General features: G+C 30.6%; 3 protein-coding genes across 5 annotated transcripts in view; 1 reads left to right on the forward strand and 2 right to left on the reverse strand.

Moving 5' to 3' along the window:
- Positions 1-9,734, forward strand: part of Pde9 (phosphodiesterase 9) — a 98,249-nt gene extending 88,515 nt beyond the window's left edge. For all 3 annotated transcript variants that reach the window (XM_089169878.1, XM_089169879.1, XM_089169880.1), the window contains 4 exons: positions 97-334; positions 428-814; positions 936-1,187; positions 1,285-9,734. In XM_089169878.1, coding sequence (XP_089026004.1) covers positions 97-334; positions 428-814; positions 936-1,187; positions 1,285-3,189 — 2,782 coding nt within the window. In that variant the 3' untranslated portion in view covers positions 3,190-9,734. The remainder of the gene's footprint in view (positions 1-96; positions 335-427; positions 815-935; positions 1,188-1,284) is intronic.
- On the reverse strand, positions 9,410-13,834 carry LOC149033347 (cytochrome P450 6k1-like). Its single transcript, XM_089169881.1, has 5 exons — positions 11,898-13,834; positions 11,444-11,812; positions 11,164-11,348; positions 10,441-10,729; positions 9,410-10,287 (listed from the first exon to the last, which is right to left on the reverse strand). The coding sequence occupies exons 1-5, from the start codon at positions 12,415-12,417 to the stop codon at positions 10,109-10,111; spliced, it is 1,542 nt and encodes a 513-aa protein (XP_089026007.1). The 5' UTR covers positions 12,418-13,834; the 3' UTR covers positions 9,410-10,108.
- A 214-nt stretch (positions 13,835-14,048) lies between these two features.
- On the reverse strand, positions 14,049-16,574 carry LOC107064934 (cytochrome P450 6AQ1). Its single transcript, XM_015318133.2, is given in 7 exon segments — positions 14,049-14,339; positions 14,400-14,688; positions 14,766-14,950; positions 15,035-15,403; positions 15,475-15,831; positions 15,834-16,014; positions 16,410-16,574. Coding segments are annotated over 6 exon segments (1,536 nt in total). The 5' UTR covers positions 15,994-16,014; positions 16,410-16,574; the 3' UTR covers positions 14,049-14,163.
- Between the last annotated feature and the right edge of the window lie 328 nt (positions 16,575-16,902).

Raw genomic sequence — 16,902 nt, forward strand, 5'->3', positions numbered from 1 at the left:
CTTACCTAGTGTTGCGATATAAATTTATATGTTATTACAGTGTTAAATATTAGAAAAGTTTAAAAAATCTTGATGATGTTTTCCTGATTGTTTTAGCGACGTGGCTATGGCATCGGACGCTCGAGAAGGGCTTCGTTCACCAGCCTTTGATGCTCGACAATGGGAAGACGCAGAACTCCTTTGGATGTTGCAAACAATGTTCGTTGAGCTCGAGCTACCTCAAAAATTTAACATTCCTTTAACTATATTGAGGAACTTCCTTTTCGAGGTTTTCATAAACTACAACGAGGTGCCATTCCATAATTTTCGGCACTGTTTCTGCGTAGCGCAGATGGTAACATTAATTCAATATTATTTCTGATCATCATCATCAAGTATACTCCAGCTATGTGAATCATTCTAAAAATAATCATTTATTTGAATTTAGATGTACGCTATTGCTTGGGCGGTAGATTTACCGTCGCGGATCGGTTACCTCCAGGTCTTTATCCTAATTGTCTCCTGCATTTGCCACGATCTTGATCATCCTGGTTACAATAATATCTATCAGATAAATGCACGTACCGAGTTGGCTTTACGCTACAACGACATCTCGCCCCTGGAAAATCATCATTGCTCGGTGGCCTTTCGTGTCTTAGAGTCAGCCGAGTGTAACATCTTGGCGTCCTTGGACTGTAAGAACTACAGGACTGTACGCGACGGTATCATAAGATGCATTCTTGCAACCGACATGGCCAGGCATAACGAGATACTCGGCCGGTTCACCGCCATCGTGCAGAAGTTTGATTACTCAAACGAGGTCCACATTGATCTGGTAAAAACATTAACTTTTATTCTTCTTATATTTCTTACGTGATTGCTATAGATTATAATTTCGATAACTATCAACCCCATTTTTAGACTTGGTCTTTATAACCGAGTTTGTTTTTACGTAGCTATCGATGATCCTCATAAAGGTTGCCGACATCAGTAACGAGGCACGGCCTATGGAAGTCGCGGAACCCTGGTTGGACAGTCTGCTTCAAGAATTCTTTAAGCAAAGCGACGCTGAGAAACTCGAAGGGCTTCCAGTAACTCCATTTATGGACCGCGACAAAGTAACTAAACCATCGTCGCAGTGCAGATTTATCGGCCTAGTTCTTCTTCCTCTCTTCGAAGCTCTCGGCGAATTGTTTCTAGAACTTGAGGTAACATACTAGAAAAAAATCAATAAGATTGGTTACCTGTACGATTTCAAAATATTTTTAATTATGACGAAAAATATTCAAATGAATTTATTTGTAGGATCTGATAGTACGGCCAGTTAGGGAAGCTCTCGAGTATTATAGACAATTGAATGAGGCAGCAAAAGATGAACGTCATCATCGCAAAAGCGTAGCCGATATTGGTGATTCGAATCAATCCTTGGTTCAAGCTGGCAACACGAGTAACTCGACGGTCGTTAAATCTACATCATCACACAGTATGCGTTCTAAACGTTCAACCTGTACGATTCATTCGAGATCACGTTCAACGGAGGATGACATTACGGAGAATCTAACTATTGAGGAAGCGGATAACCTCGAAAGTTCCGATCCCGAAACGGCAACTGAAGTTGAAATTAGCGAGAAAACGTTAAAGTTCAAAATATCAACTGAAGAAGCTCCTGTTAGTTCAGGAGGTAGGAAGAGTTATCCTGGTAGTCGAAAGGGTAGCAGAGAGAAATCATCCTTGGATTATCATAATTACGAACTGGTACGTGCTATGAGAGAACACGAACGCGAAAGGAAACGTAGTCGCGGTGAAAATATTCTCGAAAGTAATATGAGTTCACCTGTTAGCGCTAAATCGATCGACGATAGTAAAATTTTCGAGGAACTCGAACGTGACGATTCAACTTTCTTCGATGAGAAAGTCATCAATGAGATTCAAGTGGTCGAAGGTAACGGTAATGTGATTGGTGATGCTACAGAATCATCTGCGAGAAGTAATGGTTCAAAGCATCAATCATCTTCAGGTATTAATCGCAAGGACATATCGATCACGCGAGAATCTGTTGTATCGTTGTGTTGTTCTTGCGACGACAAGACCAATTTATCCAACAATCACAAATCCTTGTTGTCGCGTTTGAGAAATTTTACCGATCGTTTGAGCATTAGTTTTGACTCCAAAGATTCACCTAGTCCAAAAGCCACTAAACACGTGGCCAAAAGTCTGAATAAAAGCAACTCCGTGAGCAGTAGCAGTACCTGTACCGTTTCCACCAGACGTCAACAGCAACAGCATGATCTTTCCAACATTTGTAAAAGATGTAATCTTAGGAAAGTGAGTACAAGTAAAGAACATGGAGGAAAAATAGCAACTGTAGTAGAATTGTCAGCTATAGATAAAAGAGCGATGACGTTACCTAAAGTAAGGAAAACGCAGGATTGTAAAAACAAAGGTTGGAAGACGGTATTTGCGAAAGAAAGAAAATCGTCAGCCTCGATGGAAGTTTTACCAAGGGAGAAAGAAAACAGACCGATCGAATCCAAGCATCGACGTAATCTGTCCAATCCCGAAGGTAATAAAAATTTAAAGGGACAAAAAAGTCTCGACATTGACATAGACATAGAATTCAAGGAAATCGAAGTTAGGCAAACTAGTAACAATCAACAGCAACAAAGAAAGAGGCCAGAAATAATCGTCAATCCTGACAATTCGTCACCCTGCGGATTGGACGATAGAGAAGACATGGGTAAAATAGAAATCAGACGAAGTTCCGCTAGTATGGAAGACATATCTAAGATAACGAAACAAACGGAAGGTGTCTTATTGGGTTCGTTGGAAGCCAAAAAAGCAGAGGATCTACAGCACACTGGTAGTTTAGATTCGATGCTGTGCAAGGAATCGGCGAAGTCCAATAAAAAAGTCAACGCATTTTCCTCCCCAGCTGCATCCAAAAAGTCTTCGCCAGGTTTGTTTTCTCGTTTCAAATCTGGTATGAGCATTGACAGCACTAGGAGTAACAGCAACAGTAGTTCCCTGCACGATCAAACTTCTCAACAATCTCAAACTGGTTGGATATCAACATTGACTGCTAGTTTCCGGCCAAAGAGACAAACTGCAACTACGACGACGACGACGACGACGATTACCAGCACCGAATTTGCATCGTCCTCGCCACCAACGCAATCACACAAATTGCACAGTCGTGAGGAGATCAAGTGATACGACCTACGCGTCGATCAGCATGCCGAGAGAGACACTACTTCCAATTCCTCGAGACGCGAATGGTGGGCTCGACAACCGTTTTGTTGCAACAGCTAATCCTGACGCATTGCACAGTCTCAACGAATGTAGAAAAAGTATACCTGCGTCTCTCGTAAAATCGGCAAGCGATCGAACGCCAATTTATTTTGCCAAATCTCTACCAAATTTTCTTCTTACTCCCTTTTGAAGTTAAAGCCAATAACGAAATCAATCCATAGGTTCGATTTTTGTAATCGATCCGTTTCGAAGATCTTTTTAAACCAATTCTTTGAATTTCGTTATTGACCATTCATTTCCACATGCACAATTTCTTAAATTTCGCGCTAATCTTTAGTTTTTATTCTTATTAAACTAAATTAATCTAATACGATGCATATAGAATAATTTAATTTATTGTCGAAACTCATGAGCATTGGCCACTACAAAAAAATATTAATGTTGTGTCCTTGAATAGATGCATTTATATAATCGCATCCATGTAAACATGTATGGATTACCAAATTTTGAGCTTAATGTAGAAACAATTTTTTGTCAATCGAACTTCTCTTTTGTTTAAAATAAAAAATAAATAAACGTTTCCAACTTAGGCTCAAAATTTTTCAATCCGACCACAAAAAATATACGATGAAAATGAAAATAGGGGCTTTAAGGGTTGGAAGAGAGAGGAGGGGTTGTAAGTTTAGAAAAAATAAATGCCGTAATGTGAAGGGGATGGGTGTGGTATTCGTCTCGTTTGACATAGGATTAAATAAAATAAAATAAAATAAAATAAAATAAAATAAAGTAAAATAAAGTAAAATAAAATAAAATAAAATAAAATAAAATAAAATAAAATAAAATGAAATGAAATGAAGTAAAAATAAAATAAAATAAAATAAAATAAAATAAAATAAAATAAAATAAAATAAAATAAAATAAAATAAAATAAAATAAAATAAAATATAATAAAAAAACACACATGGGGTACGTATAAAGTTTGTCGCTTAAAGCGCATTTAACGCATGTGTGCAGCTATCTATGTACATATATATAAGAGACATGTTTAAAACAAACTATACAAGTTTATATATGTATATATTATTATTATTATTATTATTATTATTATTATTATTATTATTATTAATTATTAATTATTATTATTATAATATTATTATTATTATTATTATATATAATACATAGGATATGACTAGGTGTTTAGTTAGAGACTAAAATGTTGATCCGTCTACCTATTGCGTGTGTGATGAAGTAAACATAAAAAAATTATGTATGTGAACAAGATAAGAAATAATTAAGATACTAATTGAAAAAAAAAATAAAAAAGAAAACGTAATATGAGAAAGACCCAGCCTAATAGTCTTTCTGATAATTTGATCGGACGAATGATCGACCAGCTCGGGAAAACAATAGGAAAAAAAATTCGAAAAAAAAAGAAACCGAATTAAACGATGAACAAACACGCGTATTTTTTAATCTTCTATACAATTTTAATTGAACTTTTTTTCTTTTTTCTTCATGCCGTTTGTTTTCTTTAAATGTTTATATTTTTATACTATCACATAATACCGGCGTTTCCGAGAAGCGATTAGAAACCGGATGTATTGTTGAACTCTAGTCTTACATTATCATTTTCGGAGGGGAGATATATAGGGTGAAAGGGAGTGAAAGTGAGTGAAAGTGAAAGAGAAAATTCGAATATAATTTTAAGATATTTTGTAGCTTTTTTTTTTTAATTATTTCATTTGTTTTGATTTTTTTTGTCTTTTTTTGTTTTTTTTTGTTTTTTAATAATTAAAGTAGGTTTATTTTTTAAACGAGGCAGATTAGAACCTCGAATTCGAACGATCTCGAAAGATCGTTAAGCGTTAACTCGCCTAATTGTTCCTTTCAAAAACACTTTGGTTTGTTCATTTATTTCGATTGCGCCAAATAAATCAAATAAAAATCAAAATGAAAAAAAAATCAAACGAATATCAAAGAGTTGATTTTAGAAAACCAAAATGAATTCCTACAAATCTAATTCGTCTGTTTCCATCAGGAATAATTGCTGAAGTAGAAGATACTAAGAAAATATTTCTACAAAACGTTTCGTAACATGTGACACTTGCTTCAGAAATGAACAAAAATTCTCGAAAACAACGAATAAAAGTTCATACAAAAATGTGTCCTATTTGAGTTTGTTTCAAAGTTTTAAACACTTTTGTATTCCAATACTTATCTCGATAGTTTGCCTTTTCAAACAGTGTTCTAACACTTACTAATATTTATTTCTTGTACTAATTAATGTCAAATATTTCGTTAATTAAATTAAATTATTTCAGTTTTGATGCTCAGTTCATTAACTGGAAATTTTACTAATTATTTTCTATTTTGTTTGTAAATTCAAAGTTACAAACGCGTAATTATATTTTTGATATTGATTTTTAAATTCATTTGAAAACAATTGCGTATTTGACATTCATTGTCAGCACAAATTAACTTCAAACGAGTATGCAAAAAGATTGTCAACAGATTCAACTTTCCAATATACAATGCAATTCAATGATACAATGATTATAAACTTAGATGCAAATTATTTTGTTTACTTTTTATAAGCTAACGTTGATTATAAGAACACAAAAGTGTCTATAACTTTGAGGCCAAATCAAATTAGATACAGACGTTGGTATGCATTTGTTTTTTCATTGTTTTTCGTATCACCTGTCCATTTCTGAAATTAGTCACATTAAGAAACACAATTTGTGTATTAAATAATATATAAATATATATATTTGTTCTAAATATATCGATCCGTCAATAGTCTTGTCTATCTCTTCTTTCGAACTATAAATGTGCAAAACTTCCTTTTAAATAAATGTACGAACTTGTAATCCTAAATAAATTTGCGAAAGTTTAAAATGATGAAAGAAATTGAAGGATAAACTTTTATAATCTGTCGGCAAATTTCGGAACGATTTAACAGAAAGAAACAAATGTGTTGAGACGTGAGTTAATTAAAAAAATACAACAACAAAAAATTAATAAATATACAAAAGAGAGAGAGAGAGAGAGAGAGAGAGAGAGAGAGTGAGAGAGAATGAGTGTCGCGTAAAGTAAATGTATAGACTATATATGATCAATTATCAAACACTATCTGTGCCTGACCTACATATTTATTTGTCACTTTCCTAGTTTAAAATAATATTATCTCTAATCCCCCTCTTCTTAATAAGGGCCGAACAAACCGCGGGCCAACGTTTTCTAACGAAATTGGCAAAAAAAAAAAATGGTGAAAAAAAATAATGCGAAAAAAAAAACAAAAACAAAAAAAAAGATGACAAGGAGGATGATGAAAAATTTGTAAATCTAGCCGGACAATCAAATCAATAACGATCGATACAATTTTTAATGGATAGTTTCAAACGTTATCGTTAGATCGTGTCTCTCCTGTATTTAATGTTTCTCAAATTATTCTAAGATTTAACGAAGAAGAAACAAATTAATGAAAAATTATAAATAATCTAATGAATAATTTAATCGTGAAAGATTTAACTAACGTAAAAAAGAAAAGCGAATTAGATTAATCGCAATTGGAAAATTTCGAGAAGGAATAATTATTCAAATGTTATACTTCGAGTTATAACATTTAAATAATTATAACTTTAATACTGATGCTGTTTTTTTCTTGATCGATTATCGTCATTAATTAGAATCAAATTGGATTCGTGGAATAGAATTATATGTTAATACATTCGTATTTACAGTGAGTCACAAAAATATTCTTATTCCAATAAGTATAATCCATAATAATGTACGTTACAAGGAAAATCTAATTTGAAACAATTAAACTTGATTATTCTAAAAATATTATAAAAAATTTATTTTTGGGGAAAAAGAATTGGAAAAGCTACGTAATTTTCATTGATCACAAGTAAACACATTTCAATTGATTATGAATAAAAAATAAACAAAATTATATGATTTTTCATCAATTTCATGATAAACGGGCTACGAGTACTCTTGTGATTTTACTGTAAATGCGTGAATGATATGAACAAAAACAAATTGAACAAAAATGAAAAAAAGAGAGAGAGAGAGAGAGAAAGAGAGAGAGAAAAGGAGAGCAATGATAAAAAAAAAGAGAAAAAAGAAAGGGTTATAGAAACTTTGAAACTTTGATATCTCAAATGGGCCAAGCGGGTTGCATTATGGCAACACCGTCCTTAATTGTCAATTCATTGTCTATTCGCACTACGTGTCCTTCTCATATATTCAATGACCATTGTCAATTACGGGGGTACAACTGAGTACGATGTCTGTTGCATAATCTTTTGTTTTCTCTTCCTAATGGGAGAAGAAATAGGAAGAAAAAGAGAGAGAGAAAAAAAAATAAAATTGAACACTTAAATGTCTCGTATTAAGATATTTAACGAATGAAAAAAAAAAACATCTTATCCAATCAAGTCTTCGTTTTCCAAACCATCTGTTAATAATAACGTATAACAAATAATTATTCGTATATCTAATAAAAACCTCGCCTCAACCCCACCTCACCACCCACCCCATGATTGCGTCGTTTATCTTTTCGTAGAATACGTTTGAAAAAAAAATATTGAAAGAAACACTACAAACGATCGTGAATATATTTAAATATTTATTAAAGATGTAACTTTACAGTCGCGTCTAATTAACATAATAAGATAAAAGTAATTAGGTATAAAAACGTGATCGAATTTGATTGAACTGACTTCTATCCTCGCGTTAACGAGAAATGAGATAAGAATATTATATAAATTAAGATGAAACGATTAGAAAATTAAAGAAGAAAATAAATAACTGATTTAAAAATATGTATGCGTATATATACTACTAATATGAATTAAATTCTATAATATACTGATAAATATAAATATATATATAATATATATTTATCTGATACGCGCGTGGCTTCAAGGATAATTTAAATGATAAAGGGAAAGAAAGAAAGAGAGAGAGAGAGAAAGAGAAAGAGAGAAGGCATAAAAAAAAAGAAATATTATTAACTTAAGCTCGCGGGCGAGTTACTATTACGATATTCTAATAATGTATTCCATAACGATGTGTACTAAGAAAAGCTGTATGTGTAAAGACTCAAAAATAAAATATGCAGAAGAAGATGAAGAAAAAGAAGAAAAAGTTGAAGATGAAGATGAAGATGAAAAAAAAAATAATATTTCTCCGCAAAAAATGTATTATCGACATATTTTGTCTATATTTCGATTATGCGGATAAATTGCAAAAATCGATAGTCGTTTAATTCGCCCTTGTGCCAATGAATGTTAAGATGAAGAACATCGACGATAGGGCTCGTCTTCTCGTCGAATTAAATATTGTTCTCAAAATTGAAATATTAATAATCAAACATTTTTAGGCTAATTGAATGAATTCAATCATATATTAGGTTGTTCGGAAAGAAATATCGTTTTTATTCGTATTTAGAATGCGAGAATTTTTCAAATGATAGTGAACAGTCGAGTTTTCAGATATTTTTTTCTCGAATTTATCATACGACAATTAACATCAATTAACAACCAATGTAATTATTTTGTTGTTATTTTATTTCAATTGAATAACTTTCCATAATTTGCATGTAACTAATTTATCTTGTACTGCGTTATTTACCTGACAATGTTTAAGAAACATTCACGTTTATAGAAAAAAAAAAAAAGAATAATAAGCTAAATGTAATGAAAAAGTTGATTTTTTAATTTTAATGAGATGCCAAGAAAAAATCAAGACGTAAAAAGTTTTAAATCACATTTGAAGTTTTTGTTGCGTAATGTCAATGATTTGATTGTTCATAGTAAAAAGTAAAGTATCATTATAGATGAAATTACATTCCGAACAACTGAATATCATCAAAATTCAAATAGTAATTATTTAATCTTTGGGAATAATTAAAAGAATACGATGATACTTAAATACATGTTTGAATATGTGCATAAGAAGTGTTGGAAGATTATTATTATCATTGCATATGCATGAAATTACGTGATGTTTGAAAATGCAAAAAAACAAAAATATTTAAAACGTGAAAATAATATTAAACGTACATACACAAGTAGGCAGTCACGAATTATACATAAAAACACGTATACTTTACACAAACACTCACACACACATACATACAGTGAAAACGAGATGAATAAAGTATACGATACTGTCGACTACATGGTATCTATTATTCCATTTAATTCCAAGATGTTGTAAATAAAACATATATTATTATAATGTCATTATATAAATGATTCCTGATCTTCAATAAGGTCGATGGTTTTATCTTTTTTCTAAAAAAAAATTTATGCGAGTGAAATAAACAGTATACACAATACACAAACATGAATAGCAAATAATCGTACCGGATTGCGAAGACAAAAAAAATCGAAAAAAAATGGAGTTTCTCTCGTGTATCTTTAAATGCAAATAAGTAAAAACATAACGATTAAAAAGATAATATTCAATTATATCAAAAAAAAAAGAAAAACAAATTGATCGAATCATTTACATATTTCTTCGTTTTATGATTACAAATTATTGAATATTTTTTAATTTTGTTATAAATTACATAAATAATTAAGGAATTGATCTAACCATTTTTGTTTTCCTTTAAATGAAATCATTAAATATATGTTAGAGCAGTGGTTCCCAAACATTTTTGTCCTATCGCCCTCTTTCCAAAATAAATATTACTTATCGCCCCCCCCCTAAAAATTAATTTTTTGGTTTCCTTTTTTTTAGTAGCTCAAAAAAGAAAATTCATTAACCTCCTTCGCTCCCATCAAATGCGTCTGTGGCTATCATCGCCCATTTTGGGAACCATTGCGTTAGAGTAATTGTTACATTAGAAATTTTTCCAAAATATTTAAGCAACATTCGAAATGAGTTTTCGAACGTTCAAATGTATTCCATTGATTGGCGTTGCTGTCACACCCTTTGGATTTAAACGCATCGGTATTGTTGTATGCTCGGACGGAGAATATTCGTGTTGTTTTAGTAAATGTATAATCCCTAATTTTGCTTGCAATAATCCAATTCGTGCACCTACATAAACGTAAAAAAAAATAAATAAATTGCATTGAATTTAATAAAAAAAAAAAGAAGAAAAAAAATAAACCACAAAAAATTACATAATTTTTACAAAAGAACAACCATAACCGTAGTTGTTATATAACAGCATGATTTGTTATAATTTACCTATACAAATATGAGGTCCTTCACCGAACGGGAAATAAACGTAACCTGGTCTGCTTTTCTTGTTAACAGCATTAAATCGTTCAGGATCATATTTTGTGGGATTAGGGAAGTATTGTTCATCGTAATGCATACCAATCATCGATATCATAATTGGAGTACCCTTTTCAATGACTAAATTTGAATCAGGTACTTTATAATCATCCATAGCAATTCGATCCAAAAATCCCAATGGCGGATACATTCGTAAAGATTCGGAGACGACCATGTCCAAGTACGTCATAGAATTTAACTAAAATGATTTAAACATTTTATTATTATCAATATTTGTCGAAATTTTACTCTAAAACTAAAAGCTAAAATTAAAAGATAAGTTTCTATCATCATTGTTTTTCTAACAAATCCCTGATTTTAGTTTAATGGAAAAAAACAAATATACGCTATAAATGATCTAACATGATGCAAAATGTTTCATAATTATTCATATTATGTAAAAGAGATAAGTCTTTTTCATTCTTTTCTCCAATGAATATGCAATATTATAATTTCATAAAAATATGTATAATTGTTATTTTATTTATTATTACTAAATCATCATTATTATTATCTACTATCTTATTATACTATTATTAATTTTTATTATATTATACTATTTTTACCGTTTTGAAAAGGTCACTAATTATTGATAACAAGGTTATATTAAAAATTATTGTAAATATGTTTTACCATGTCATAAGTAACTTTTCCATCATTTTCATTTAAAGCATCCAAAATTTCTTGTCTAAGTTTTGTCTGTATTTCCGGATTAAGGGCTAATTCATAAAGGGTGAAGGCCATAACCGTTGATGATGTTTCAAAACCACCAGTAAAGAAGACAGCTGTTTGTGCTACCAAATCGTCACCGCTGAATTCTAAGATACACAATAAAAAATTGTTTTTTATCAAGCACTTATTATTTTTATTTTTTATTAACAAATCGTAATAATATCGTATTTAATTTACTCACTGAATCCACCAAGATCTTGGTCACCGTAAGTGGTTTTCAATTCGATCAACAAATCGATCAGATCGTTCCTCTTACAACCGGAAGCAATTCTTTCGTTGATGACTTGCCAAAAAACGTCACGGAAAAAGTTGCTAACTTCTTGACCGAAAAATTTGGCTCCCGTCGATTTGACGATTCCAGGGATAAAAAATATCGACAAAAATTCGAAGCCACGTTTGAAGTCGTAATCGAAGATCTTTTTACCGTATTTGCGAAAATCGGCATCAGGATTGCTCAGAGAACTGGCACGAATACCGAAAGCGGTCGTACCGATCAAATCGGTCGTAAATTTTGCACAGATTTCTTTCATTTCTAAATTTTTACCATTATCTTGGGGAATAATAAATGATTTATTAGATTATCAACAATTCGTAAAAAAAATTATTAAAATATTTATAATCATATTTATTCTTACCTCCTAAGTCCAATGATGCGAGATGTTTGTCGAGATCTGTGCCGATTTCAAGCATCAACTCGAACATTTTCTTCAATTTACCGGACGTAAAGATCGGCGTTAGTTTAGACCGAAGAACCTTCCAACCAGGATTTTTCATCATAAATAAATTAGCGTAACCCAAACGATCGCTGACGTCAGGTGATGCATATCGGTCTGAGAAATAATTGAAATCTTTGACCAGAACGAGTTTCACCAATTCAGGATCACGAATTAAAATTGATGGCTTGTCAAAAATGAAGAAACCCACGTAAGGTAATCCTTTCGATTGATCGTACAATTCCTTTACAAATTCACCAGATGATTTTTTCATGAAAATCGAATCCCAAAAGTTACCGACAAAAGGAACCGGTGGGATTTCCGTAATTCCACGATTTTTCCAATATTTAAATTTTCTTGTCATGTAAAAATATGCTGCTACCCAAAATGATAGAAAAATTATGATTCCATCGAGGCCCCAGTATGGTGTCAATAATGCCATTTTGTTTTTTTAGTTTTTCTATTTTCTTTGGATCCTTGAAATTTTATAATTAACAAACGAAAATCCTCTTTTTCAACTTTTTCAACAAAATACGATTTTCAATAATTTTATAATTATTATTAACAAATATTTTCAGAAACTACAATATTTATATATATATATATATTTTTTTTTATCTTTTTTTTTGTACACAGTAATTTTTTTTCTGAGTAAAAGACGATTAGTTTCTCAGCGCTATAATAATAACTGTTGATCACTGTCTTCGGACACACATGTTGTGATCACTGTCTTCCGTGTTGAACTTATATTTATATTTGCGTAATATCCCTCTCCTCGCAATTTCCCTTTCCACATTCTTCCTGTTCAATAAATGTTTTCGTTGTAATTTACTTCTTTCATGTCATCGTATAATGTTTCTTAATATTCTCATTCCTCGGCTCTAACATAAAACAAGACAATTTTTAATTTATTTTCAATTAAATCTTTATACTTTTACCACTGATTCTCAAGTAAATCATTAAAATCTTTTAACTTATTCTTAAATAAATTAACTTATTATTTAACTTTTGTTTAATTAGGTACTATAAATATTCTCGATATTTATATAGTGATATAAGACAATAAGTGGTTGTAAGAATCTATCGAGTGACTAACCAGACAAAATTTATTATTATGTTTCAACTCGTTTAATCGTGTGCGTGTTGTCTCTCGAGAAGTATCTAGTAATTTCTTTTGTTCGCAATTTCAACGTGTTATTAGATTTGAGAAAAATTCTCAAGGTAAATTACAAATTAAAAAAATAAAAAAAAAAATAATGATTACTCTTCTAAAAAAAACTCCAGATCTAAAAAACACCCCAATTATGCTTAACTGAAGATATGTGCTCGGATCCTGTATCACTATTTGTCCTGATTTTCTTACTTCCTAGTAATAGTAACCACTGATTTATAGTAACACTGAAGTTTTTCATTCGTTGTAGGGTGGGAGTAACTTATGAAAGATATCTCCATTGTAAACTGAATAAAATATAATAAAATTTTCCTATGAGACATTTCGGTATCTTCGGGCGAATCTGTTACTCAAATATCCCTATATCAGGTCGATCTGAAAAATTGCACTCAGAATAGAATTGTAAATGTAAATGTAATTGTTGTGTAACGTAGAGTACTCCAAAATTCACTTGTGGCCGTCATCGCCCCCCTGGTCCGCTTCATCGCCCATTTTGGGAACCACTGTATTAACCGATATCTTTGGATGTTCTAGCAAAAGGACGGAACATTATCTACATAGTTTTTTTTACTTCAATTGTAAACATGATAATCTTGTGATTTTTTTTTGAAATTTGCGTTTGTACAATTTGTGTTTTTATCTTATTTGATCGCTTTACATACGTTAAATTTATCGTTGTATACGACACATTTAAAATATTCAGAAAAAAAACAGATAACCGCTAGTATTTATTGCCTTTTTGCGAAATATAATTGATACATTCTTTATGAGAAAGAAGTATAATATAAAGAGTTATATTAAAATTTGAATTAATTTACATTCAGTTTCTCAAAAAAAAATTTAATTAACACGAGGAAAAACGTTAAAAATACAGACTGTTAATTATACGAAAGGATAAATACTTTTTCTTATAATTATTTCCTGATAAATATCTTATCAGTTTTATTCGTTTAAGAATAAGTATATGTTTATAATATGAGAATAAAAGTGGTTATTAGAATTGAAAAAAATTCATTGTTAATTGGAAGTTGGAAGTTTAACTAGGTTTAAATAAATTCCATCCAATGCAGTTAATGTCAATCCTCTGGGATCTAAACGCATAGGAAAAACAGTTTTCTCGCATGGTGTAGCTTGGTATTTCCTTAAAATCTGAATGAGACCATATTTCGATTCAAGCAATCCTAATCGTAATCCTAAAAATAAAAAAAAATATTTAAAACAAATGAAAATTGTCCAATTAAAGATGCACATACCTATACACATATGAGGACCTTCACCAAATGGCAGATAAGTGTAAGGTGTCAAATTTTTCTTATTCTCATCATTGAACCTTTCTGGATCATACTTATTCGGTTCAGGAAAATATTGAGATTCATAGTGTAATCCCATAGAAGAAACATAAACTGGTGTTCCTTTTTCCAAAATTAAATCATGACCTGGCACTTTGTAATCTTTGCCGGCTATTCGTTCGATGAATGAAAATACTGGATATTTTCGTAAAGTCTCCGATACAACCATATGGAGATAAGATAAATTCGTAATCTAATTATTTCCAATTATATTCAAATTATATAAATAATTATAAATGAAGTCTTAAAATATATTATATAATTATTTACCATTTCGTAAGTAACTTTATTATCATTTTTGTCTAGAGCGTCTATAATTTCTTTTCTAAGTTTATTCTGGATTTCTGGATTTAAAGCTAATTCGAACAAAGATAACGCTAAGGTGGTGGACGATGTTTCAAAACCACCGGTGAAAAAAACTGCAGCTTGAGCTACCAAATCGTCTCCCTCAAATTCTATATATATATATACATAACCGTAGATTAAAGTATCATTTATAAATGATTAATTTCCAATTATTTATTTAAATTTAAACTTACTAAATCCGTCGAATTCTTGACCCTCGTGATTTTGTTTCAATTCAAGAAGAAGATCGATCAAATCGTTATTCTTTGTTCCGGATTGCAATCTGTGATTAACATTCTCCCAAAAAGTTTTTCGAAGAAAATCACCGCTATCTTTACCGAAAAAATTAGCCCTAACTAATTTGATCAACGATGGCATAAAAAACATGGTGAGAATTTCGAAACCACGGTACCAGGTGAAATTGAAAATCTTTTTTCCGCATCTTCGAAATTCAGCGTTAGGGTCGTTTAATGAGTTCACTTTCAAACCGTAAGCAGTGATGCCGATTAAATCTGTCGTGAATTTGGCGCACAGATCTTTTATATCCAACGTTTTACCTTTTCCTTTAAAAAAAATCGAACGAAATAAAATACATGTCAATTATTATTTTTTTTTTTTATTTTAAGTTCCTTACCTTCCAAATTCAAGGATTCCAAATAAGTATCGAGATCATCTCCTACGATCAGCATTAATTTAAACATATTTCTCAATTTCCCGCTGCTAAATATAGGCGTTAACTTAGATCTTAAAATCTTCCATGCTGGATTTTTAATCATAAATAGATTAGTCCAACCGAGACGATCATTGACATCTGTCCTTGAGTATTTATCAGAAAAATAATCGAAATCCTTTACGAGAACGTGTTTAACAAGTTCTGGATCACGGACCAAAAAGAAAGGTTTATCGAACACATAAAATCCCATGAATGGTAATCCACCTGATTGGTTATACAGATGCATAATAAATTCACCAGGACATTTCCGTAAAAAAAACAATCGGCAAAGTTTCCTAAAAATGGAATCGGTGGTATTTCCATTACATTGCGATTTCTCCAATAATTAAATTTTCTCGTTACGTAGAGATAAATTGTTATCATTAATAGTAAAAAAATAATAATGACGTCAAGAAACCAAAGGTCGGTAAAAAGTGCCATAGTCACGATGAAAATGTTAATCTGGTAAAGAGATAAAGTACATTTTTAAATCAAATAATAAAGTGAAAAATTAATTATATTGATCTTTAACCCTTTCATTCCTATCGCCGTCTATACTTGTCATCGGCATATTGGATGACTTACATAGTTTGTATTTTCAATAATGGTTATCAAAATTTTATAACTTGATCAACAATCGATTGTAAAGTTATATTCATCAAAAATATTACGTAATTAGAATTAAAAATTTCTGGACAAATTGACTATTGATATAAACATTAATTTTGTAAACTATACACTGTACAGTGAAACCATGACAAAGAAAATATAAACACTGTTAGCAGTGTCAGAAGGAAAGGGTTAAATGCAATTATTAGTTTATCAAATTTTTTTGCAATTACATTGATAACACTTACCTTAATCGGCGAATAAAATTTTTTAATTTGATTCGTTTTACACTTAGCGTATTCAGATTCTGTTACAAATATTATGTCTCGTTTTAATAAGCTTTAGAATGTTTTCGAATGAAATACTAGTTAATAACTGAGAGTTAAAGTAATCTGTTGTGCGTATCTCACTTCAAAATGATTAATTTTATCTTCATGTTTTGTTTCTTTCATGTCTCTAAAGAATAATATAATGTTAATGCAATTCATATTTATTTTACTCAAGGAAAACTTTAAGTATTTACTAAGTAAACTACTACTAAAGTATTACTTAAGTAGACTTAAATTTACAAATATATTGAAAAATTATATATATATATATATATATATATATATATATATATATAAGTAAACTTAAGATTATTATAAATTTATTATTAATTAAATATTAATAACTAGCAAAATTATCATTATCGAACAAGAAAAGATAAAAAAAAAATTGCGCAAAGCGATAGTTCCAAAA

Source organism: Polistes dominula, unplaced genomic scaffold (genome assembly GCF_049000335.1).
Source record: "Polistes dominula isolate Pdom_NZ unplaced genomic scaffold, Pdom_raw_medaka contig_49, whole genome shotgun sequence".
Lineage (NCBI taxonomy): Eukaryota > Metazoa > Arthropoda > Insecta > Hymenoptera > Vespidae > Polistes > Polistes dominula.